This window comes from Oncorhynchus gorbuscha, linkage group LG22 (assembly GCF_021184085.1).
Source record: "Oncorhynchus gorbuscha isolate QuinsamMale2020 ecotype Even-year linkage group LG22, OgorEven_v1.0, whole genome shotgun sequence".
In the NCBI taxonomy this organism is placed as follows: domain Eukaryota; kingdom Metazoa; phylum Chordata; class Actinopteri; order Salmoniformes; family Salmonidae; genus Oncorhynchus; species Oncorhynchus gorbuscha.
This window is the reverse complement of record NC_060194.1, coordinates 41,884,246-41,911,461: the sequence shown is the minus strand read 5'-3', so window position 1 is coordinate 41,911,461 and position 27,216 is coordinate 41,884,246. Positions and strand designations below refer to the sequence as shown.

The following is a 27,216-nucleotide window of genomic DNA, read 5'->3' as shown; positions in this document are numbered from 1 at the left end:
CTGTAACATAATGTCTAACTGTTGTAGCCCAGTGTCTCCCCCTGCTGGCGTGTCTGTGTACATGTTGAAGATCCTCCTGGTATCTGTGAGGCTGGTCATCATGATACATTCTACAAACAACACTGATTTAAGCCCACCAGTGACAAAATTATGTTTATTGTATTTTTACAATTGACAGGGCTTCCCACAGTGACGATATTATTTTCAATTATTTGTTTTATTTGTTATCTTTATTTAACTAGGCAAGTCAGTTAAGAACAAATTCTTATTTTCAATGACGGCCTAGGAACAGTGGGTTAATTGCCTGTTCAACGACAGATTTGTACCTTGTCAGCTCGGGATTTGAATTTTCAACCGTTCGACTGCTAATCCAACGCTCAAACCACTAGGCTACCCTGCCGCCCCATACAGCAGCAGATGATGTTCCTTTTTATGTAACAATAATGATGTTTCTTTTTATGTAACAATGTACAGTACACATAAACAGAAGGATGTTGCCTGCACATGTAAACCAGATTGGGTAATTTAAAAAGTTTTCAAAAATATTTACTTTTTCTTTTCATTTGTTGCTATATAAATAACATACCTTATATATTTTTATTTGATTTGTTATATTTTTTAGGAAGTAGTTCTGAAAGTAACGCTCACAAGCCAAAAGTGGGACCTGAAAATTGCGTGCTACGCCACAAATGTGCAGATATGTGTAACACTTCATTGCTCTCTCTCGCTCTGCTGTGTGTGGGTGTGTGTGTCTTGTTAGCTGTCACTCAAATGGCAAGGGGCTGAAGCTCATCGGCTGAAACGCGAATTTCTACGGTGCTGGCGCACGTTGAAAATGGTGCCGCACAGCTTCCAGAAAACAGCTGCTTATTGAGGTAAAACGTTAATTCTGCGTATAGATTATGCATGTATGAACTACACATTGAAACATACAGCCCAAAGGAAAAAAACACTTACCAGTCGCCAAAGTACTGTAGCATGTCTTTAGCCTAATGTAAGATAGCATAGCATTTCAAGGCATATTATGAGGGCCTGCCATAATATAGCATTACATGGCATAGTATAATGCACAGCATAACATGATATAAGAATATCTGACTGTACAGTATCACATGTTTTTGGTTCATTTGTTTCTGTTTAGTACCCACTATGATACATTATTTTTTTCTGTTTAATACCCATTAAGATGAACGATGTGTTTCTATTTAATACCCATTAAGATGAATGATGTGTTTCTGTTTAATACCCATTAAGATGAACGATGTGTTTCTGTTTAGTACCCACTAGGATAAATTATTTGTTTCTGTTTAATACCCATTAAGATGAATGATGTGTTTCTGTTTAATACCCACTATGATACATTATTTGTTTCTGTTTAATACCCATTAAGATGAATGATGTGTTTCTGTTTAATACCCATTAAGATGAACGATGTGTTTCTGTTTAATACCCATTAAGATGAATGATATGTTTCTGTTTAGTACCCACTAGGATAAATGATTTGTTTCTGTTTAATACCCATTAAGATGAACGATGTGTTTCTGTTTAATACCCATTAAGATGAATGATGTGTTTCTGTTTAATACCCATTAAGATGAATGATGTGTTTCTGTTTAATACCCATTAAGATGAATGCTGTGTTTCTGTTTAATACCCACTATGATACATGATTTGTTTCTGTTTAATACCCATTAAGATGAACGATGTGTTTCTGTTTAATACCCATTAAGATGAATGATGTGTTTCTGTTTAATACCCACTATGATACATGATTTGTTTCTGTTTAATACCCATTAAGATGAATGATGTGTTTCTGTTTAATACCCATTAAGATGAATGATGTGTTTCTGTTTAATACCCATTAAGATGAATGATGTGTTTCTGTTTAATACCCACTATGATACATTATTTGTTTCTGTTTAATACCCATTAAGATGAACGATGTGTTTCTGTTTAATACCCATTAAGATGAATGATGTGTTTCTGTTTAATACCCACTATGATACATGATTTGTTTCTGTTTAATACCCATTAAGATGAATGATGTGTTTCTGTTTAATACCCATTAAGATGAATGATGTGTTTCTGTTTAATACCCATTAAGATGAATGACGTGTTTCTGTTTAATACCCATTAAGATGAATGATGTGTTTCTGTTTAATACCCATTAAGATGAATGATGTGTTTCTGTTTAATACCCATTAAGATGAATGATGTGTTTCTGTTTAATACCCACTATGATACATGATTTGTTTCTGTTTAATACCCATTAAGATGAATGATGTGTTTCTGTTTAATACCCATTAAGATGAATGATGTGTTTCTGTTTAATACCCACTATGATACATGATTTGTTTCTGTTTAATACCCATTAAGATGAATGATGTGTTTCTGTTTAATATCCATTAAGATGAATGACGTGTTTCTGTTTAATACCCATTAAGATGAATGATGTGTTTCTGTTTAATACCCATTAAGATGAATGATGTGTTTCTGTTTAGTACCCACTAGGATAAATGATTTGTTTCTGTTTAATACCCACTATGATAAATTATTTGAAATGTTCACTTATTTTTCTGTACTTGTACAGCATACTACTGTCATGATGGTTCAGAAATGTTACAAGGAAAAAAATAATATATTTAACATTTTCAGACAGCTGTGCTTACAGATGTAGGATCTTAATTTGACCAGTTTCTCACAGCAGGAAAATATCCTGAAGCATCAGGATTATGGGGATATAATGAATGAAAATGTTTGTTGAGGTTTTAGATTTTTTGTATTGGCAAATCAAGTTTGAAATTTTAAAGTGTAAATTCCAAACTTTAGAAGCATTTTTAAACCTTGAATACACTACAAGTTTGCATTTCCTGCAACAACAGTGTGGTCAAATTAAGATCCTTCATCTGTAGTTGATTGTTGTTTGGAAGAATATCCGAATTGTAGCATGATAGAAATGTAAAGGTAATTTCCAATTGAGCCGACATATGCAGAGTTTACCGATGCAGTCCCCACACAAGCAGGTACATTGCCTTTAAATTTCAATCACGCTACAGCACGGATATTCCGCGGTCTTAGGCCAAAATTCAATTTGATCATGGTTTGTCAGCTATGTACATTTAAACATACTTTCCCGACTGAACTGAATTGAATGTTTTCTCAGTGAACGCGGGAACATTGCCTTCAAAGGTGTATAGCTGACAAAAAGCTGTGATAGAATCCTGGTCTAAGATGATGTTAAAATTCCTGATTATTGTTTGCTTCTATTTTTCCCCACCATACAGTAGCATTTAAACTCTCAGGCATGGTCATGGAGGTCATGGGAAAGTCCTCAGGTGGAGACTGGTCTCCCATCATAGTGGAATGGTTCATAGGCTGGAGTTGGGGTAGTCCCACCATACTGTAGCTGGAGGGTGATGCTGGACCTGGAGATTCCTGCTCTTCACCACCTACATGACTGTTACCTGGAGTCTGGAGAATAAAAACATACAGTAACATTTTCACTGTGAATTTATGAACGGTGACCCGGTTATAAAACAAGGTTATTAATTACCTCAAATCAATAAATTAAATATTTCTCAGTGGTTCAATGCTCTATAATATAAGAAATTAACATTATTTCTCAGCATTTTAGAATGTATACATTTTCCACTAACTGCATTTTAAAAAATGGCATCAACAATGACACAGTATCAGTGATGTTAAATATATATGGTATCTTACCCTGAATATAGCATACTCTGTCATTATAATTTCCCCTCTGTCACCTTTAAATCAACTACATAAAAATACAATAAAATGAGCTATGAATTTAAATAATGTGAAATGACTACATCCTGTTTTCAACAGTTTTCACAAAAGTTTGATTAACATAATGTGTTAACTTTCAGTCGCTCACAAGGTATAACACACTAGGGAGTCAACGACCAATCCTATTCACCTGATGCAAACTGAAACGATGCCCAATGGGCCAATGGATGCCAAGCCCACCCTCAGAAGCCCCTCTTTCCTGGCTATAATTCTGTGGCTCGCAACTAGAGTGCATTCAGAAAGCGTTCAGACACCTTTACCTTTTCCACATTTTGTTACTGTACAGCCTTGTTCTAGCCTTGTTTTTTTAAAATGTACTCATCATTCTACACACAACACCCCATAAAGTGAAAACAGGTTTTTAGAAATGTTTGCAAATATTATTTAAAATAAAAAACAGAAATACCTTATTTACATACAGTACCAGTCAAAAGTTTGGACACACTTACTCATTCCAGGGCTTTTCTTAATTTTGACTATTTTTTACATTGTAGAATAAATGTGAAGACATCAACACTTTGAAATAACACACATGGAATCGTGTAATAACCAAAAACGTGTTAAACAAATCAAAATCGATTTTATATTTGACAGGATAAGTTCATTAGTTACCAGCCTCAGAAATTGCAGCCCAAACAAATGCTTCACAGAGTTCAAGTAACAGACACATTTCAAATTCAACTGTTCAGAGGAGAATGCTGAATCAGGCTTTCATGGTCTAATTGCTGCAAAGAAACTACTACTAAAGGACACCAATAATAAGAAGAGGCTTGGTTCAGCCAAGAAACACGAGCAATGGACATTATATCGGTGGACATTTTTCCATTGGTCTGACGAGTCCAAATGTGAGATTTTTGGTTCCAACCACTGTGTCTTAGTGAGATGCAGAATAGGTGAATGGATGATCTGCGCATGTGTGGTTCCCATCGTGAAGCATGGAGGAGGAGGTGTGATGGTGTGGAGGTGCTTTGCTGGTGACACTGTCTGTGATTTATTTCGAATTCAAGGCACACTTAACCAGCATGTCTACCACAGCACTCTGCAGCGATACGCAATCCAATCTGATTGCACTTAGTAGGACAATCATTTGTTTTTCAACAGGACACCAACAAACCTCCAGGCTGTGTAAGGGCTATTTGATCAAGAAGGAGAGTGATGGAGTGGGGCATCAGATGACCTGGCCTCCACAATTACCTTACTTCAACCCAATTGAGATGGTTTGGGATGAGTTAAGACTGCAGAATGAAGGAATGGATGACTCAACACTATACGCGTCAGCTACTACAGCAATTGAAATGACTGCAACACTTAACAAAGAGCTGCAGTTCGTTTCAGAATGGGTAGCAAGGAATAAGTTAGTCCTAAATATTTCCAAAACTAAAGGCATTGTATTTGGGACAAATCATTCACTAAACCCTAAACCTCCTTCAACTATGATGCTGTGATCAGAGAGAGGTTGTAAATTCCTGAGAAGACCCTGCCTACATGGCCACATAGTATAAGAGGCAGAGTAAATGTTCATGGAGCACAAAGGAATTCCTTCCACCTCACAGAACTTGAGGTACGAACAAATTTCATGTTCCGGAGAATGTATAAAAGATCGGTGAAGAATCCAGCTACGAACTGGTCCGTTTGTCACAACTTGGGGAAGCTCATGGGAGACGGTGTGGCTACATTACCATAACGCTGTTTATATAATAGCCTCAGATATGAGGTTTACATCTAATTGTTGTATAAGATGAATGAGTGAGTATAATACTGTTTACACAATTGTACAATGTGATTTTGGTATGTTTAAAGAAGGAAAACTGAAAAAGGGGATTGGAGTTAACTAAATCAGAGGACCGCCCCTGAGCCCAGTTAGGGTCAGACATCCTTGGACAGCCCCTTTCTGCCATTCCGAATAAAACCCAACTTTGAGAAATTATCACCAGACCATGTGTTTCTCCATTAGGAGAGTACAAAGGTTGTGGACCATTGCTGAATCTTTTAACCATACTACGTGGTTAAACTCTTACACTATCGATACCGACAGAATAAGAACAAGTCTTTGATATTAATTACTAGTCTGCAGCTAGGAATTCGGTATCATTGAACGCGAAGAACGACAACCGCCGAAACATTCATTCTGTAACATATTAATGAATGTCACTCTGAACTATCCCCTATAACCAAGACAGAGAGAGGGAGAGAGACGGACAATTCTACAAAAGAAACAAACTTTTCACCAGCGATCAAGACGACACACTGAGCGTAAATATATATATTGATTGCAATTGTTCCCGAATGAGTGAGCGTTCATATGCAAAGGATTAGCATTTCAATTATTATAATTATCACTCTGTAATGACTTCTTAGTCGACCCCCACTTCCCCTTTTGTCTAACAAGCCGCCATGCCGGTTCAGCCCACTAGGGCACATTCTCCTACCATGCCGGTTCAGCCCACTAGGGCACATTCTCCTACCATGCCGGTTCAGCCCACTAGGGCACATTCTCCTACCATGCCGGTTCAGCCCACTAGGGCACATTCTCCTACCATGCCGGTTCAGCCCACTAGGGCACATTCTCCTACCATGCCGGTTCAGCCCACTAGGGCACATTCTCCTACCATGCCGGTTCAGCCCACTAGGGGCACATTCTCCTACCATGCCGGTTCAGCCCACTAGGGCACATTCTCCTACCATGCCGGTTCAGCCCACTAGGGGCACATTCTCCTACCATGCCGGTTCAGCCCACTAGGGCACATTCTCCTACCATGCCGGTTCAGCCCACTAGGGGCACATTCTCCTACCATGCCGGTTCAGCCCACTAGGGGCACATTCTCCTACCATGCCGGTTCAGCCCACTAGGGGCACATTCTCCTACCATGCCGGTTCAGCCCACTAGGGCACATTCTCCTACCATGCCGGTTCAGCCCACTAGGGGCACATTCTCCTACCATGCCGGTTCAGCCCACTAGGGCACATTCTCCTACCATGCCGGTTCAGCCCACTAGGGCACATTCTCCTACCATGCCGGTTCAGCCCACTAGGGGCACATTCTCCTACCATGCCGGTTCAGCCCACTAGGGCACATTCTCCTACCATGCCGGTTCAGCCCACTAGGGGCACATTCTCCTACCATGCCGGTTCAGCCCACTAGGGGCACATTCTCCTACCATGCCGGTTCAGCCCACTAGGGCACATTCTCCTACCATGCCGGTTCAGCCCACTAGGGCACATTCTCCTACCATGCCGGTTCAGCCCACTAGGGCACATTCTCCTACCATGCCGGTTCAGCCCACTAGGGGCACATTCTCCTACCATGCCGGTTCAGCCCACTAGGGGCACATTCTCCTACCATGCCGGTTCAGCCCACTAGGGCACATTCTCCTACCATGCCGGTTCAGCCCACTAGGGGCACATTCTCCTACCATGCCGGTTCAGCCCACTAGGGCACATTCTCCTACCATGCTGGTTCAGCCCACTAGGGCACATTCTCCTACCATGCCGGTTCAGCCCACTAGGGCACATTCTCCTACCATGCCGGTTCAGCCCACTAGGGGCACATTCTCCTACCATGCCGGTTCAGCCCACTAGGGGCACATTCTCCTACCATGCGGGTTCAGCCCACTAGGGCACATTCTCCTACCATGCCGGTTCAGCCCACTAGGGGCACATTCTCCTACCATACCGGTTTAGCCCACTAGGGCACATTCTCCTACCATGCCGGTTCAGCCCACTAGGGCACATTCTCCTGTCATTTCTTGTAACCATATTTACTGTTTGTTTATGCATTTCTGTGAATTGACAATTGATTTATTGATCGATTCATAGTGAAGACTGGGTTTGTGCATATAACCAACAATTTACGACGTTTGAAATGAGACTAACGTGAGGTAAAGTAAATAATTCATTAATTCAAAGACTAATTGATCAGATAAAATATCTGAAAAGTTATTTTAGGAAATGCCCCCACTTCCTAGTTAATTACATGATTAATCAGTTGATCGCGTAATACTAATTACAGAGAATCTTTGATAAAAACTACAAGTCTTCAATTTAATGATAGTAGAGACACGACAAGGTGGAGTAATGCTGGACTGTAAACTGTCATGGTCAAAACATATTGAAACAAAAGCGCTACTCTGTCTTCTTAACAACACTATCAACAAGGCAGGTCCTACAGGCCCTGGTTTTGGTGCACCTGGACTACTGTTCAGTAGTGTAGTCAGGATTTGTGAAAATTGCAGTTGGCTCAGAACAGGGCAGCACAGCTGGCCCTTAAAAGTACACGGAGAGCTAACGCTACTGACATGCATGTCAATCTCTCATGGCTCAAAGTGAAGAGAGATTGAGATTGAGAGATTGACACGCTAAAGATACTGAGCTGTCTGTTTAAAATACTAGCACACAGCTCAGACACCCAAGCATACCGCACAAGACATGCCACCAGAGGTCTCTTCACAGTCCCCAAGTCCAGAACAGATTGTGGGAGGCGCACAGTACTACATAGAGCCATGACTACATGTGAAAAAGAAAGTGTGAAATATTCAGCAGACTGATGTCATTACACATCTGGCTAAAAGTAACTTTTATCGATAACTTTGACACCTTCTGGAAACAGAAGATACTCTACAGGAATGACAGAGTCCATCCAAATCATCTTGGCTCCTGGACTCTGTCCACGCATATCTCTTCTGCGTTGAAACAATGACTGGTAAATGATCCAAGACCAGCTCAATTAATCCCTACAATTGTGACAATGAGTCGTCATAATGCTGCATCAAATGTACATGATCTTAGAGGCATTGGCAAACACAATATAAGTAATTTAATTTATGTACCCCTAATTGCACCGAATACATCTGTTTATCCTCCAGCTATTGTAAGCAGTAATCATGAGCCTATAAACCAGAGTTACACTGTTAACACTGAGGCAGTGTGCAATAGTAGGAAGACCATATTATGCAGCTCACCCTGCACTATCAGCTCCAATGTAAATAACATGAGGAAGTCTACCTCTGGTAAGCTTCCCAGTAAAGCATTAAAAACAATCAAGCAACCCAGAAAAGTGCTAAAAATAGCCCATATTAAGAAACAAGGTCCATGAAGTCAATAACTTGCTTGTAGCAGATGACATTCATATACATGAATGCCAACGGGGACGGTGTTGCAGTCTATATTCAGGACCACATTCCTGTAAAGCCTAGAGACGATCTAATGTTAAATACTGTTAAAGTAATATGGCTACAGGTTCATCTGTCCTCAGCTAAAGCCCATTCTGGTGGGAAGCTGCTATAGATCACCAAGTGCTAACAGTCAGTATCTGGATAATATGTGTGAAATGATTGATAATGTATATGATATCAACAAAGAAATATATTTTCTGGGTGATTTAAATATTGACAGGGTATCATCAAGCTGCCCACTCAGGAAAAAACTGAACTGTAACCAGTACCTGCAACCTGGTTCAGGTTATCAGTCAACCTACCAGGGTAGTTACAAACAGCACAGGAATGAAATCAACAACATGTATTGATCACATCTTTACTAATGCTGCAGAATTGTGCTTTATAGCAGTATCCAAATCCATAGGATGTAGTGATCACAATATAATAGCCATATCTAGGAAAATCAAAGTTCCAAAGGCTGGGCCCTAATATACTGTATAAGAGGTCATACAATAAGTTTTGTAGTGATTCATATGTTGATGATCTGTGGTGATCTGTCTGTGGTGTTGTCACGCCCTGACCTTGGAGATCCGTTTAATGTCTCTATTTTGGTTTGGTCTGGGCATGAGTTGGGGTGGGCATTCTATGTTTTGTGTTCTATGTTTTCTATTTCTTTGTGTTTGGCCGGGTATGGTTCTCAATCAGGGACAGCTGTCTATCGTTGTCTCTGATTGGGAACCATACTTAGGTACCCTTTTTCCCCATCTGTGTTTGTGGGAAGTTGATGTTGTTTAGAGCACTTTGCTTTTGAGCTTCACGGTTGGTGTTTGTAGTGTTTATTGTTTTGTTTAGCGTCATTTTGCTTAAAATAAAGAAAATGTACCCTCACCACGCTGCACCTTGGTCCTCTCCCTTCAACAGCCGTGACAGAACTTCCCACCACCAACGGACCAAGCAGTGTTATAAGGAGGAGCAGCGTGAAAGGGAGTCCTGGACATGGGAGCAGCGCTATCTGGAGTATGAGACAACCTGGGAGGAGATAGAGAGGTGGTCGGTCGACCCAGGGAGAGTGTCGGAGCCCGCCTGGGATTCTCTAGAACAGTGCGAGGAGGGATACCGGAGAATGGAGTTGGCGACACGAACACGGCTGGCAAAGAAGCCCGAGAGGCAGCCCCAAAAAATGTTTTGGGGGGGCACACGGGGAGTGTGGCAGAGTCAGGTAGTAGACCTGAGCCAACTCCCTGTGGTTACCATGGCGAGCATGTGACTGGTCATGCCCCGTGCTATGAGGTGATGTGCACTGTGTTGAGGCTGCGCATTCACGGCCGGTGTGCTGGGTGCCAGCGCCCTGCATTTGCCGGGTGAAAGCGGGCATCCAGCCAGAATGGGTGATGCCAGCTCTGCGCTCGAGACCGCCAGTGCGCCTCCACGGCCCAGTGTATCCGGTGCCTCGGCCAAGGAAGAGGCCTCCTGTATGTCTCCCCAGCCTGGTGAGTCCTGTACCGGCTCCCAGAGCCAGGTCTCCTGTGTGTCGCCAGAGTCGCCCCAGTCCGGGGCCCGCTACGAAGGTCCCCAGTCCGGGGTCGGAGGCGAGGGTCCCCGCTCTAGAGGCGCCACCTAAGTGGGGTAAGCCAGAGGTGGAGGGGGATCAACGTCCCGCACCAGAGCCGCCACGGCGGATAGATGCCCACCCAGACCCACCTTTGTGGCAGCCCAAATGATTGGTAAACTTACTGCAAATTAAGAAATCATGTAACTAAATAAAATAACAAATAAACCACACTATGAAACAAAGAGAAATTATATAAACAATGACAGTAAAAAGCTTTGGGGCACCTTAAATGACATTTTGGGGAAAAAAAGCCAACTCGGCTCCATCATTCATTGAATCAGATGGCTCATTCATCACAAAGTCCACTGATATTGCCAACTACTTTAATGACTTTATCATTGGCAAGATAAGCAAACTTAGGGATGACATGCCAGCAACAAACGCTGACACTCCACATCCAATGATATCGGCCCAAATTATGAAAGACAAGAATTGTACTTTTGAACTCCGTAAAGTCAGTGTGGACGAGGTGAAAAAATGATTGCTGTCTATCATCAACAATGACAAACCACCAGGGTCTGACAATCTGGATGGAAAATTACTGAGGATAATAGCAGATGATATTGCCACTCCTATTTGACACATCTTCAATTTAAGCCTACTAGAGAGTGTGTGCCCTCAGGCTAGGAGGGAAGCTAAAGTCATTCCGCTACCCAAGAATAGTAAAGCCCCCTTTACTGGCTAAAATAGCCAACCAATTATCCTGTTACCAACCCTTAGTTAACATTTGGTTTGACTGGATACAATGGTATTTTACAGTAAACAAACTGACAACAGAATTTCAGCATGCTAATAGGGAAGAACACTCAAGAAGCACAGCACTTACACAAATGACTGATGATTGGCTGAGAGAAATTGATGATAAAATTATTGTGGGGGCTGTCTTGTTAGACCTCAGTGCAGCTTTTGACATTATTGATCATAGTCTGCTGCTGGAAAAACGGCCTGTTTTGGCTTTAAACACCCTGCTATAATGTGGACAAAGAGTTACTTGTCTAACAGAACACAGATGGGGTTCTTTAATGGAAGCCTCAAATATAATCCAGTTAGAATCAGGAATTACCCACAGTAACTGTTTAGGCCCCTTGCTTTTTCCATTTTTACTAATGACATGCCACCGACTTTGAGTAAAGCCAGAGTGTCTATGTATGCGGATGACTCAACACTTTACATGTCAGCTACTACAGCGACTGAAATGACTGCAAACCCTCAAAAAAGAGCTGCAGTTAGTTTCAGAGTGGGTGGCAAGGAATAAGTTAGTCCTAAATATTTCTAAAACTTAAAGCATTGTATTTGGAACAAAACACTCAGTAAACTCAAAAAAACCTCAACTAAATATTGGATAAATAATGTGGAAATTGAGCAAGTTGAGATGACTAAACTGATTGGAGTAACCCTAGATTGTAAACTGTCATGGCCAAAACATATTGATCAAATCAATCCAATTTTATTTGCCACATGTGTAGACTTTACAGTGAAATGCTTACTTACAAGCCCTTAACAAACAGTGCAGTTTGAGAAGAACAAAATATTTACCTAGGCAAAAACAAAAAGTAATAATTAAAGGTAACACAATAGGAATAAAATATAACGAGGCTATATACAGGGGGCACCGGTACCGAGTCAGTGTGCAGTACAGGCTAGTTGAGGTAATCTGTACATGTAGGTGGGGGCGAAGTGACTATGCATAGGTAACAAACAAACAGCGAGTAGCAGCAGTGTACAAGATGGGGGTCAATGTAAATTGTCCGGTGGCGATTTTTATGAATTGTTCAGCAGTCTAATGGCTTGGGGGTAGAATCTGTTGAGGAGCCTTTTGGTCCTAGACTTGGCGCTCCGGTTACCACTTACCATGCGGTAGCAGAGAAAACAGTCTTTAACTTGGGTGACTGGAGTCTCTGACAATTGTATGGGCTTTCCTCTGACACCGCCTATTATATAGGTCCTGGATGGCAGGAAGCTAGGCCCCAGTGATGTACTGGCCCGTTCGTACTACCCTCTTTAGCGCCTTACGGTCAGATGCCGAGCAGTTGCCATACCAGGCGGTGATGCAACCGGTCAGGATGCTCTCGATGGTGCAGCTGTAGAACCTTTTGAGGATCTGGGGACCCATGCCAAATCTTTTCAGTCTCCTGAGGGGGAAAAGGTTTTGTCATGCCCTCTTCACGACTGTCTTGGTATGTTTGGAACAAGATCAGTCATTGGTGATGTGGACACCAAGGAACATGAAGCTCTCAACCCGCTCCACTACAGCCCCGTCGATGTTAATGGGGGCCTGTTCAGACCACCTTTTCCTGTAGTCCACGATGAGCTCCTTTGTCTTGCTCACATTGAGGGAGAGGTTGTTGTCCTGGCACCACACTGCCAGTTAACTGACTTCCTCCCTGTAGGCCGTCTCATCGTTGTCTGTGATCAGGCCTACCACTGTTGTGTCGTCAGCAAACTAAATGATGGTGTTGGAGTCATGTTTGGCCACACAGTCGTAGGTGAACAGGGAATACAGGAGGGGACTAGGTACACACCCCTGAGGGGCCACAGTGTTAAGGATCAGCGTGGCAGACGTGTTGTTGCCTAGTCTTACCACCTGGGGGCGGCCCGTCAGGCAGTCCAGGATCCAGTTGCAGAGGGAAGTGTTTAGTGCGAGAGTCCTTAGCTTAGTGATGAGCTTCTTGGGCACTATGGTGTTGAACGCTGAGCTGTAGTCGATGAACAGCATTCTCACATAGGTGTTCCTTTTGTCCAGGTGAGAAAGGGCGGTGTGGAGTGCGATTGGTCCGCACATGCTTTGAGTATACGTCCTAGTAATCCATCTGGCCCAGCGGCTTTGTGAATGTTGACCTATTTAAAGGTTTTATTCACATCGGCTACCGAGAGAGTTATCAGACAGTCATCCAGAACAGCTGGTGCTCTTGTGCATGCTTCAGTGTTGCTTGCCTCGAAGCGAGCATAAAAGGCATTTAGTAGCGAAGATTTAGTAGCTAAGATTTAGTAGCTAAGATGGGGAGCATCCTGTCTATAATAAAGCGATACTCTGCCTTCTTAACAACACTATCAACAAAGCAGGTCCTAAAAGCCCTAGTTTTGTTGCACCTTGACTACTGTTCAGTCGTGTGGTCAGGTGCCACAAAAAAGGACTCAGGAAAATTGTAATTTGATCAAAACAGGGCAGCACTCCTGGCTCTTGGATGTACACAGAGAGCTAATATCGATAATATGCATGTCAATCTCTCCTGGCTAAAAGTGGAAGAGAGATTGACTTCATCACTACTTTTATATATGAGAGGTATTGATATGTTGAATGCACCGAGCTGTCTGTCTAAACTACTGGCACACAGCTCGGACACCCATGCATACTGCACAAGACATGCCACAAGAGATCTCTTCACAGTCCCCACGATCAGAACAGACTATGGGAGGCACACAGTACTACATAGAGCCATGACTACATGGACCTCTATTCCACATGAAGTACCTGACGCAAGCAGTAAAATTAGATTTAAAAAACAGATCAAAAAAAACTTATGGAACAGCGGGATCTGTGAAGCAACACAAACATTGGCACAGACACATGCATACAAGAACTACCCAGGAAGAGTAGCAGCTGCCTTGACAGCAGCTAATGGGGATCCATAAAAAATACAAATATATCAGCAAACCTTTCACCCACACAACGCCAAACACATTGCGAGACCGGTTGGACGTACTGATAAATTCTCTAAAATTACATTGGTGGACATTCCTGCAGTAAGCATGCCAACTGCACACTCCACAACCTGCAACTTGATTTGTGGCATTGTGTTGTGTGACAAAACTGCACATTTTAGAGTGGCCTTTTATTGTCCCCTGCACAAGGTGCACCTGTGTAATGATCATGATGTTTAATCAGCTTCTTGATATACCAAACCTGTCAGGTGGATGGATTATCTTGGAAACGGAGAAATGCTCACTAACAGGATGTAAACATATTTGTGCAAAGCATTTGAGAGAAATAAACTTTTTGTGTGTATGGAAAATGTTGGGTCGTCATGGTTGATGTCAGGCAACATTTCTTCGGTTTATCACAGTTTCCCTGTGGGTTTAAGCCTTTGGCTGCCTTGATGTGCTGCAGCAGACAGAACGCATTTATCCGGGTTGCCACAATTCCCTGTTGGTTTAAGCATTGGGCTGCCGTGGCAGTGTGCGGGTACACCCTTCCAAGGTTACTGCAGGTTTCCCGTGGGTTTCAGTGACACTGCTTCACGCTATGCAGTGCGCGTGCGTTTTACCAAGTCATGACTTGGTGTTCTGTTGTTTTGGACTTGAGGTTCCTTGTATGAGTTCTGACATTTTAGGCTCACAAAGTTAGTGTTATTCTTGGAACCGTGGGGTCTGGGGACTTGGGCTGCAGTGGCAGCGTGTCAGTATACATAACCGTGTTGAAGCAGGTTCTGGTTTGTTATATAGGGCTCTGACAGTTCAGGCCCCATGAGGTACTGACAATTCAGGCTTCTCAGGTAAGTATTAAGGTAGGGGAAAAAGGTGGTTCTGTGACCCTTTTTGGATCCGTTGGAACCTGTGGGTGCTTGGGCGGGTCTCCTAGTTTGGTACCGTCTGAGCCGGCTTGGGGCTTGATTGTATGTCTGCATGTTTTAGACCGAGTGGCCGACTGAAAGGGAATGTACAGTTATGAATATAACTACTGTTCCCTGAAGGAGAGAATGTGGTATAACATATTTTGGCCTTGTGCAGTCAGGGGTTTTGGGCTTACTAAAGTGCTGTAATGAATTTTGGAAATGGATGCGAGCCCCGGTATTATAGCCAGAATTGTGGGGCTTCCGAGGGTGGGCTTGACATCCATTGGCACGTTGGGCATGATTTCAGTTTGCTTCAGGTGAATCGGATTGGTTGTTGACTCCCCTGAGTATGTTATACGTCCTTCCCTACTCCAGGGAACCATTTTATTCACAACTGTACGGTTTCTGTAATAAGCAAGAACAGTGAGCTTACCTTTATTTAGCTTTCAACAACCAATCAAGGCGCATCCAACAAAGATGATGATGACGTGGACGATGGGACCTGGCATCCCGACTGTGACAGCGTAGTTATGGTCCTCTTTGTTCCCCTCTGGTTTTGGAATAACAAGGACATCAAAATCTAAACGTCAACATACGTCAGCATATAACATCTAGTCTAGCGTGTGTGTGTGTGAGCGTGTGTGTGTGTGTGTGTGTGTGTGTGTGTGTGTGTGTGTGTGTGTGTGTGTGTGTGTGTGTGTGTGTGTGTGTGTGTGTGTGTGTGTGTGTGTGTGTGTGTGTGTGTGTGTGTGTGTGTGTGTGTGTGTGTGTGTGTGCACGGTGTTTGTATAAATCTGTCTTACCTTTTTCATGACAAATTGTTTTGATCTCCTTGGTGTCGTTGGCCCAGCTGACTTGGTTGCTGTGGTTACAGATGATGGAACCCCCTGCCACATAGACAGAGAGCAGGGGGACAGTGGAGGTCTCAGCCCCTCTACTCTCTCCTCCCACCTGAGAGCAGGTGCTGCTGTTACAGCTGGAGGTGACAGAGATGTTCTGACCTCTGCAGGTCACAGTCATGTTACAGGTGCCATTGATGGAGGAGACAGAGTTCACTGTCAGGACTGGAGGCTCAACTCTCTCTGAAAACAAATCGAACCCCATTATAGTTCATGTATTAACCTGAGTACATGAGTTAGAGTACTTATGAATATGCATTTAACCTGTACACTATGTTTAGCTCAATGTTTAGCTCTATTGATTGATACTGTAACTGTTACTTTATAATAAAATAGAAAACTGTCAGACATACCTTGGACTTTTATCAAGTATGCAGCTACGTTTCTGTCATTGTTACCAGTCACTACTGCTTCATAAAGTCCACTGTCTCCTTCCTGGAGGTTCTTCAGTAGCAGAGAGAAGTTTCCCACCATCAATTCAGCCCTACCTCGGTACCTTTCAAAGGTAACGTTTGGGGGGTACTTTACAACATTGTCTAATGTGTTAAACTTCCAAAATATCACATCAACATCTTCTTTCAGTGTAACATTTGTCTGGACATTCAGGTGAACATTCTGTCCCTTCAGCACAAACACAGAGGTCTCAGCACTGGGCTCTGAAATAAACACACAGAATATTTCATGTAAAAAAAGATGAAAAAGCCCATTGTACAATGTGACAAATACAGCAGTAGGATATATGAATTTAGTAACGCAACCTCCCAAAAGAATATGTGGAAATGGATTGTTTTTGCAAATAGCCAAACTGACTGACACATTGTAATGATCCAATTTGCAGGCTTGTAGTTTGAGCAGGAATTTTTCTATGTGTCATGCCCTGACGTGTGAGAGCCTGTGTATTTCTCTATTTGGTTAGGTCAGGGTGTGATTTGGGTGGGCATTCTAGTTTTCTATTTCTTTGTTGGCCGGATATCAAATCAAATCGAATCAAATCAAATCAAATTCAGCCTCTCTCCAGGGATATGGTTCCCAATCAGAGGCAGCTGTCTATCGTTGTCTCTGGTTGGGAATCATACCTAGGTAGCCTGTTTTCCACCTTTAGTTTGTGGGATCTTGTTTTTACACAGTTGCTGTCTAGCCCTGCAGAACTTTACGTTCGTTTATATTCTGTTGTTTTGTCGGTGTTTCAGCATTACATATCATGAACACTTTCCACGCTGCGCTTTAGTCTAATTCATTCAACAACGGATGTAACAATACGCCCTATTTGCTAAACGGTTTAAAGATGAACCCATTAATAAGATCAGCTGCCTTTAGATCAACAGAGTCACAACCTTTGTTACAAGTAATACAGAAGTACTTTTACAATAAAGAACTAGGATATGATACACACTATCAACTGTTCAGTATCAGAAAACATTCAGTAAAATAAACATGATGAAGTATAACTCCAGGAAGTACAACCTAATCTGCCTAAAAGCATAAATAACTTGGATGCTTATAAATATGGGCACATATTTGTGGTTGATTCTTACAGACACATGTGAAAACAAGTTGAGCTGTGCATTTCCGATAGTGAGAAGTTTTTCTTGCTTCAAATGGCGTTGTTGCATAGTTTCCTGTCAGTAACCTTCTTGTAACTGACACAGAACTTTTCCTCACAGTATTGTATACTATCAGTATACTATCACCACCCAAAATTGCTGTATTACTCATTACTTGTAAACAAATGTGTATTAGCTTCAACATGTGTTTAAAACCACAGTATCATCAAAAAATGTTGCCCTAAAGTTAATGACATATTTTCCATTTAAAAGTCAATATATTACTTGAATGTGGTAAAGTTCAACACATCACAACACATGACTTTAAAAGTTCAGTAAATCATATAATTTCCTTTTTCTCCCACTGATTCGTCTGGTTAGACAACCAGTACACTGGTTGGACTGGTTAGACAACCAGTACACTGATTCGTCTGGTTAGACAACCAGTACACTGATTAGACCGGTTATAAGCAGAGTAATCAGTACAAATTATACTACCTGTTACTTACTAACCTACTAATCAGATTATAGACACACATGTCTAATCAATATAATAAATATCACTATACAGATGTTTCAGAAAATGCTTTTACCTGCTTGATGGAGAAGAGTTAGTAGAATAGCGATGGGGAAACACAAGGTCGCCATGCTTTGATAAATGACTAAACCTAAATAAGGAAGTATTGTCACATAGGCCTATACTTCCTCTTCCTCCAGTAGCTGTTTACACCCATAACCAGAAGATTAACACATTCTGAACTGAAAATGCTCTCCAAACTCAGGTGTTTGTGAAATTAAAGACGGGGTATAATGCATTTTTAGCATGTTACAAATCAACTTGTGTAACTATAAGATTTGTAATTTTGTAATTTTTCAAATTTATTTTACCTTTATTTAAATAGGCAAGTCAGTTAAGAACAAATTCTTATTTTCAATGACAGCCTAGGAACAGTGGGTTAACAGTGGGTTAAAGATTTCCCTCTAGTGGTGTGGGGGCTGTGCTTTGGCAAAGTGGGTGGGGTTATATCCTTCCTGTTTGGCCCTGTCCGGGGGTGTCCTCGGATGGGGCCACAGTGTCTCCTGACCCCTCCTGTCTCAGCCTCCAGTATTTATGCTGCAGTAGTTTATGTGTCGGGGGGCTAGGGTCAGTTTGTTTATCTGGAGTACTTCTCCTGTCCTATTCGGTGTCCTGTGTAAATCTAAGTGTGCGTTCTCTAATTCTCTCCTTCTCTCTTTCTTTCTCTCTCTCGGAGGACCTGAGCCCTAGAACCATGCCCCAGGACTACCTGACATGATGACTCCTTGCTGTCCCCAGTCCACCTGGCCATGCTGCTGCTCCAGTTTCAACTGGCCTGGGCCCTAGGACCATGTCCCAGGACTACCTGACATGAGGACTCCTTGCTGTCCCCAGTCCACCTGGCCATGCTCCTGCTCCAGTTTCAACTGTTCTGCCTTACTATTATTCAACCATGCTGGTCATTTATGAACATTTGAACATCTTGGCCACGTTCTGTTATAATCTCCACCCGGCACAGCCAGAAGAGGACTGGCCACCCCACATATGCTCTCTCTAATTCTCTCTTTCTTTCTCTCTCTCGGAGGACCTGAGCCCTAGGACCGTGCCCCAGGACTACCTGACATGATGGCTCCTTGCTGTCCCCAGTCCACCTGACTGTGCTGCTGCTCCAGTTTCAACTGTTCTGCCTTATTATTATTTGACCATGCTGGTCATTTATGAACATTTGAACATCTTGGTCATGTTCTGTTATAATCTCTACCCGGCACAGCCAGAAGAGGACTGGCCACCCCACATAGCCCGGTTCCTCTCTAGGTTTCTTCCTAGGTTTTGGCCTTTCTAGGGAGTTTTTCCTAGCCACCGTGCTTTTACACCTGCATTGTTTGCTGTTTGGGGTTTTAGGCTGGGTTTCTGTACAGCACTTTGAGATATCAGCTGATGTACAAAGGGCTATATAAATAAATTTGATTTGATTTGATTTGATTTAACTGCCTGTTCAGGGGCAGAAAGAGAGATTTGTACCTTGTCAGCTCAGGGGTTTGAACTCGCAACCTTCCGGTTACTAGTCACACGCTCTAACCACTAGGCTACCCTGCCGCGTAATTAGAGTATTTCCAACACGTTTTTAACATTTCTGATGGGGCAGCCCCTACCAAATTACTGAGACCCAAAAAGGGGAGCCATGTGTTTCATTAACTATCATAAAACAAATAATTCAGTCGACATTCATACTAGTCATAGATTATGGTGATATTGTCTATATGAATGCAGCTGCCACTGTATTGAAGTCATTGGACACTGTTTATCATAGCGCACTGCACTTTATTACGGGCGTCAGGTTCAGTGCACCTCACTGCACTTTATTAAGGGCTTCAGGTTCAGTACACCTCACTGTACTTTATTACGGGCGACAGGTTCAGTACACCTCACTGCACTTTATTAAGGGCGACAGGTTCAGTACACGTCACTGCACTTTATTACGGGCGACAGATTCAGGCAGGGGATGAGGAGCGCCCAGGAGTTTGCCCTGGAAATTCGGACCCTGGCCGCAGGAGAGGGATGGAACGACAGGGCCCTTATCGACCACTACCGCTTAATGTTAGATCCCTTACTTCAAAGGCAATTATAGTCAATGAACTAATCACTGATCATAATCTTGATGTGATTGGCCTGACGGAAACATGTCTTAAGCCTGATGAATTTACTGTGTTAAATGAGGCCTCGCCTCCTGGCTACACTAGTGACCATATCCCCCACACATCCCACAAAGGCGGAGGTGTTGCTAACATTTACGATAGAAAATTTCAATTTCTAAAAAATATATATATGTTTTCGTCTTTTGAGCTTCTAGTCATGAAATCTATGCAGCCTACTCAATCACTTTTTATAGCTACTGTTTACAGGCCTCCCGGGCCGTATACAGCGTTCCTCATTGAGTTCCCTGAATTCCTACCGGACCTTGTAGTCATAGCAGATAATATTCAAATTTTTGGTGACTTTAATATTCACATGGAAAAGTCCACAGACCCACTCCAAAAGGCTTTCGGAGCCATCATCGACTCAGTGGGTTTTGTCCAACATGTCTCTGGACTTACCCACTGTCACAGTCATACTCTGGACCTAGTTTTGTCCCATGGAATAAATGTTGTGGATCTTAATGTTTTTTGTCATAATCCTGGAATATCGGACCACCATTTTATTACATTTGCAATTGCAACAAATAATCTGCTCAGACCCCAACCAAGGAACATCAAAAGTCATGCTATAAATTCACAGACAACACAAAGATTCCTTGATGTCCTTCCAGACTCCCTCTGTCTACCCAAGGACGTCAGAGGACAAAAACCAGTTAACCACCTAACTGAGGAACTCAATTTAACCTTGCGCAATACCCTAGATGCAGTTGTACCCCTAAAAACTAAAAACATTTCTCATAAGAAACTAGCTCCCTGGTATACAAAAAATACCAGAGCTCTGAAGCAAGCTTCCAGAAAATTGGAACGGAAATGGCGCCACACCAAACAGGAAGTCTTCCGGCTAGCTTGGAAAGACAGTACCGTGCAGTATAGAAGAGCCCTTACTGCTGCTCGATTATCCTATTTCTCCAAATTAATTGAGGAAAATAAGAACAATCCAAAATTCCTTTTTGATACTGTCACAAAGCTAACTAAAAAGCAGCATTCCCCAAGAGAGGATGGCTTTCACTTCAGCAGTGATAAATTCATGAACTTCTTTGAGGAAAAGATCATGATTATTAGAAAGCAAATTACGGACTCCTCTTTAAATCTGCGTATTCCTTCAAAGCTCAGTTGTCCTGAGTCTGCACAACTCTGCCAGGACCTAGGATCAAGAGAGACACTCAAGTGTTTTAGTACTATATCTCTTGACACAATGATGGAAATAATCATGACCTCTAAACCGTCAGGCTGCATACTGGACCCTATTCCAACTAAACTACTGAAAGAGCTGCTTCCTGTGCTTGGCTCTCCTATGTAGAACATAATAAACGGCTCTCTATCCACCGGATGTGTACCAAACTCACTAAAAGTGGCAGTAATAAAGCCTCTCTTGAAAAGGCCAAACCTTGACCCAGAAAATATAAAAAACTATTGGCCTATATTGAATCTTCCATTCCTCTCAAACTTTTTAGAAAAGGCTGTTGCGCAACAACTCACTGCCTTCCTGAAGACAAACAATGTATACGAAATGCTTCAGTCTGGTTTTAAACCCTATCATAGCACTGAGACTGCACTTGTGAAGGTGGTAAATTACCTTTTAATGGCATCAGACAGAGGCTCTGCATCTGTCCTTGTGGTCCTAGACCTTAGTGCTGCTTTTGATACCATCAATCACCAAATCCTTTTGGAGAGATTGGAAACACAAATTGGTCTACACGGACAAGTTCTGGCCTGGTTTAGATCTTATCTGTCGGAAAGATCTCAGTTTGTCTCTGTGAATGGTTTTTCCTCTGACAAATCAACTGTCAATTTCGGTGTTCCTCAAGGTTCCGTTTTAGGACCACTATTGTTTTCACTATATATCTTACCTCTTGGGGATGTCATTCGAAAACATAATGTTAACTTTCACTGCTATGCGGATGACACACAGCTGTACATTTCAATGAAACATGGTGAAGCTCCAAAATTGCCCTCGCTAGAAGCCTGTGTTTCAGACATAAGGAAGTGGATGGCTGCAAACTTTCTACTTTTAAACAGAGATGCTTGTTCTAGGTCCCAAGAAACAAAGAGATCTTCTGTTGAATCTGACAATTAATCTTAATGGTTGTACAGTCGTCTCAAATAAAAGTGTGAAGGACCTCTGCGTTACTCTGGACCCTGATCTCTCTTTTGACAAACATATCAAGACTGTTTTAAGGACAGCTTTTTTCCATCTACATCACATTGCAAAAATCTGAAACTTTCTGTCCAAAAATGATGCAGAAAAATTAATCCATGATTTTGTTACTTCTCAGTTAGACTACTGCAATGCTCTACTTTCCGGCTACCCGGATAAAGCACAAAATAAACTTCAGTTAGTGCTAAATAGATAGAATAGAATCCTTACTAGAACAAAAACATGTGATCATATTACTCCAGTGCTAGCCTCCATACACTGGCTTCCTGTCAAGGCAAGGCCTGATTTCAAGGATTTACTGCTAACCTACAAAGCATTACATGGGATTGCTCCTACCTATCTCTCTGATTTGGTCCTGCCGTACATACCTACACATACACTATGGTCACAAGACGCAGGCCTCCTAATTGTCCCTAGAATTTCTAAGCAAACAGCTGGAGGTAGGGCTTTCTCCTATATAGCTCAATTTTTATGGAATGGTCTGCCTACCCATGTGAGAGACGCAAACTCGATCTCAATCTTTAAGTCTTTACTGAAGACTCATCTCTTCAGTGGTCATATGATTGAGTGTAGTCTTGCCCAGGAGTGTGAAGGTGAACGGAAAGGCTCTGGAGCAACGGACCGCCCTTGCTGTCTCTGCCTGGCCGGTTCCCCTCTTTCCACTGGGATTCTCTGCATCTAACCCTATTACAGGGGCTGAGTCACTAGCTTACAGGTGCTCTTTCATGCCGTCCCTAGGAGGGGTGCGTCACTTGAGTGGGTTGAGTCACTGATGTGATCTTCCTGTCTGGGTTGGCTCCGCCCCTTGGGTTGTGCCGTGGCGGAGATCTTTATGGGCTATACTCGGCCTTGTCTCAGGATGGTAAGTTGGTGGTTGAAGATATCCCTCTAGTGGTGTGGGGGCTGTGCTTTGGCAAAGTGGGTGTGGTTATATCCTTCCTGTTTGGCCCTGTCCGGGGGTGTCATCGGATGGGGACACAGTGTCTCCTGACCCCTCCTGTCTCAGCCTCCAGTATTTATGCTGCAATAGTTTGTGTCGGGGGGCTTTCTCTCTTTCTTTCTTTCTCTCTCTCGAGGACATGAGCCCTAGGACCATGCCTCAGGACTACCTGGCATGATGACTCCTTGTGGTCCCCAGTCCACCTGGCCGCGCTGCTGCTCCAGTTTCAACTGTTCTGCCTGTGATTATTATTATTTGACCATGCTGGTCATTTATGAACATTTGAACATCTTGGCTATGTTTTGTTGTAATCTCCACCTGGCACTGCCAGAAGAGGACTGGCCACCCCACATAGCCTGGTTCCTCTCTAGGTTTCTTCCTAGGTTTTGGGCTTTCTAGGGAGTTTTTCCTAGCCACCGTGCTTCTACACCTGCATTGCTTGCTGTTTGGGGTTTTAGGCTGGGTTTCTGTTTCAGCACTTCAGCTGATGTTTGAAGGGCTATATAAAGGGATTTGATTTGATTTGATTTATTGACTGAAGCAGTTCAGGATAAATAGACTGGAGGGAGTGGAATGTGAAGGTTCTTTATAATCTGGGCAGTGTGAGGTAGAGGCAGACAACAATGTAATAGTTTAAAAAAAAAATGTATTTTTAAGGCACGGTTTTCTCTATAAAACATAGTAGTTTCCAGACATCAATCCATATTTATAGTTTAGTTCCATACGGCATTCCCTTTTATCAGCTCGTCCATTTCAATTTCTCTTTAAAATCCATGCGAATTAAAATTAAACATACAAACGGTACAAAAAAATGTAAATCTAATCAAGTCAAATTTTATTGGTCACATACACATGGTTAGCAGATGTTAATGCGAATATAGCGAAATGCTTGTGCTTCTAGTTCCGACTATGCTGTCACGTCCTGACCTTAGTTCATTTATTATGTCTCTATTTTGGTTTGGTCAGGGCGTGAGTTGGGGTGGGCATTCTATGTTTTTCATTCTATGTTTTGTTCTGTGTGTTGTATTTCTATGTGTTTGGCCTGGTATGGTTCCCAATCCGAGGCAGCTGTCGATCGTTGTCTCTGATTGAGAACCATACTTAGGTAGCCTGTTTGTAGGTAGTTGTTTTCTGTTTTGTGTATTGCACCTAGCCCTTCTCCCGACGACAACCGTTACATATACAGTAATATCGAACAAGTAATCTAACAAATTCACAACAACTACCTTATACAGACAAATACGCACAAATGTAAAGGGATGAATAGAATATGTACATATAAATATATGGATGTGCAATGGCGTGCGGCATAGCCAAGGTGCAGTAGATGGTGTAGAATACAGTATATACAGTGGGGAGAACAAGTATTTGATACACTGCCGGTTTTGCAGGTTTTCCCTACTTACAAAGCATGTAGAGGTCTGTAATTTTTTATCATAGGTACACTTCAACTGTGAGAGACGGAATCTAAAACAAAATTACAGAAAATCAAGTCATTAATTTGCATCATGTTCAGTACTCTCGAGAATAAACTCTGCTGATTGATTTTGAGACTGGTCTCTTGTCCATTTTATGCAAATAAGAGTCTTACAAATTCTTAGGAATTGACAGTGTTTAATTGGGTATTAAAACATGTAGGAATTTAATTCCTGTAACAGTAGGATAGTCAGTTTTATGAGTGTATGTTTGGTAGCATGAGTGAAAGAGGCTTTGTTGCAAAATAGGAAGCCTATTCTAGATTTAATTTTGGATTGGAGATGCTTAGTGTGAGTCTGGAAAGAGAGTTTACAGTCTAACCAGACACCTAGGTATTTTAGTTGTCCACATATTCTAACTCAGAACCATCCAGAGTCATGATGCTAGCCGGGCAGCAATCGGTTGAAGAGCATGCATTTATTTTTACTAGCATTTAAAAGCAGTTGTATGGAGTGTTGAGTGTTGTATGGCATTGAAGCTCGTTTGGAGGTTTGTTAAGACAGTGTCCAAAGAAGGGCCAGATGTATACAGAATGGTGTCGTCTGCGTAGAGCTGGATCAGAGAATCACCAGCAGCAAGAGCAACATACAGAGAAAAGAGTCGGCCCGAGAATTGAACCCTGTGGCTGTCATGTTTTGTCATTTATTATCTTGTCTTGTCCCTGTGCTTCCCATTCTATTCGTTTCCCTCTGCTGGTCTTATTAGGTTCTTTCCCTCTTTCTATCCCTCTCTCTCCCCCTCCCTCTCTCACTCTCTCGCTCTCTCTTCTCTCTATCGTTCCGTTCCTGCTCCCAGCTGTTCCTATTCCCCTAATCAATCATTTAGTCTTCCCACACCTGTTCCCGATCCTTTCCCCTGATTAGAGTCCCTATTTCTTCCTTTGTGTTCCGTTCCTGTCCTGTCGGTTCCTTGTTTAGAATTCACCGTGCTGTGATTGTGTATCGCCCTGTCGTGTCGTGTTTTCCTCAGATGCTGCGTGGTGAGCAGGTGTCTGAGTCTGTCTGGTTCAAGTGCCTTCCCGAGGCAACCTGCTGTTCACCTGCTGTTCAAGATCGAGTCTCCAGTTTGTCCTCGTCATTTCGAGTGAAAGTTGTGTTTTTTTGATTGTATTTACTTTACTGGATTAAAGACTCTGTTTTCGCCAAGTCGCTTTGGGTCCTCTTTCACCTGCATGACAGAAGGAACCGACCAAGGAATGGACCCTTAGCGACTTGACGGGTTAACTGTCTGGGATCCAAAGAGCCATGCTCGGCAGACACGACGCAGGAATTGTCTGCTGCTCGCCATGCCGTGGAGAACCTGGCCGCTCAGGTTTCCGACCTCTCTGGACAGTTCCAGAGTCTCGTCTCGTGCCACCTGTTACTTCCTGGCCTGCCGAGCCTCCAGAACCTAGGGTTAATAACCCACCTTGCTGGCCGGGCAGCCCACTGAGTGCCGCTCCTTTCTCACGCAGTGTGAGATTGTGTTCTCTCTCCAACCCAACACATACTCTAGAGAGAGAGCTCGGGTTGCTTACGTCATTTCACTCCTTACTGGCCGGGCTCGAGAATGGGGCACAGCTATCTGGGAGGCAAGGGTCTGATTGCTCTAACAAGTTCCAGAACTTTAAAGAGGAGATGATTCGGATTCTGTTTTTGACCGTTCAGTTTTTGGTAGGGAGGCTTCTAGGGCCCTGGCTTCCTTCCGCCAAGGTGAACGGTCCATAACGGATTATTCTATTGAGTTTCGCACTCTTGCTGCCTCTAGTGAGTGGAACGAGCCGGCGCTGCTCGCTCGTTTTCTGAGGGACTCCACGCAGTGGTTAAGGATGAGGGAGTTCTCTCCCGGGAGGTTCCTTCAGATGTGGACTCTTTGATTGCATCCCCGCCATCCGCATAGAACGACGGGTAGATCTTCAGACCGGGCTCGTGGAAGAGAGCTCGCATCAACGAAACCCTGCTCCGCATGCAACCATCTCCCTCCTCTGGCTCAGAGTCTGAGCCCATGCAGCTGGGAGGGATTCGCATCTCGACTAAGGAGAGGGAACGGAGGATCACCAACCGCCTGTGCTCTCCCAGCTTGCCGGAGTTGCTGGACATTTTGTTAATTCATGTCCAGTAAAAGCCAGAGCTCATCTGTAAGCGGAGGGCTACAGGTGAGCGCAACTACTCAAGTCTCTCCATCAAAATCCTGTATTTTGTCGGTCCATCTACGCTGGACCGGTTTCCACATGTAGTGCCTTGATAGACTCTGGGGCTGAGGGTTGTTTCATGGACGTTCATGGGTTCGGAAACATGACATTCCTTTCAGAGAGTTAGAGAAGCCTACCGCCATGTTCGCCTTAGATGGTAGTCATCTTCCCAGTATCAGATTTGAGACA

The 27,216-nt window shown here is 42.9% G+C and overlaps 2 protein-coding genes across 2 annotated transcripts in view; one reads left to right on the top strand and one right to left on the bottom strand.

Annotated features, from left to right (window-relative positions):
- Window positions 1-27,216, top strand: part of LOC124009287 (SLAM family member 5-like) — an 80,825-nt gene that overhangs the window by 31,384 nt on the left and 22,225 nt on the right. The window lies entirely within an intron of this gene.
- Window positions 138-18,296, bottom strand: LOC124009288 (SLAM family member 5-like). Its single transcript, XM_046320925.1, has 5 exons — window positions 18,165-18,296; window positions 16,381-16,683; window positions 15,932-16,210; window positions 15,562-15,678; window positions 138-3,471 (listed from the first exon to the last, which is right to left on the bottom strand). The coding sequence occupies exons 1-4, from the start codon at window positions 18,217-18,219 to the stop codon at window positions 15,575-15,577; spliced, it is 741 nt and encodes a 246-aa protein (XP_046176881.1). The 5' UTR covers window positions 18,220-18,296; the 3' UTR covers window positions 138-3,471; window positions 15,562-15,574.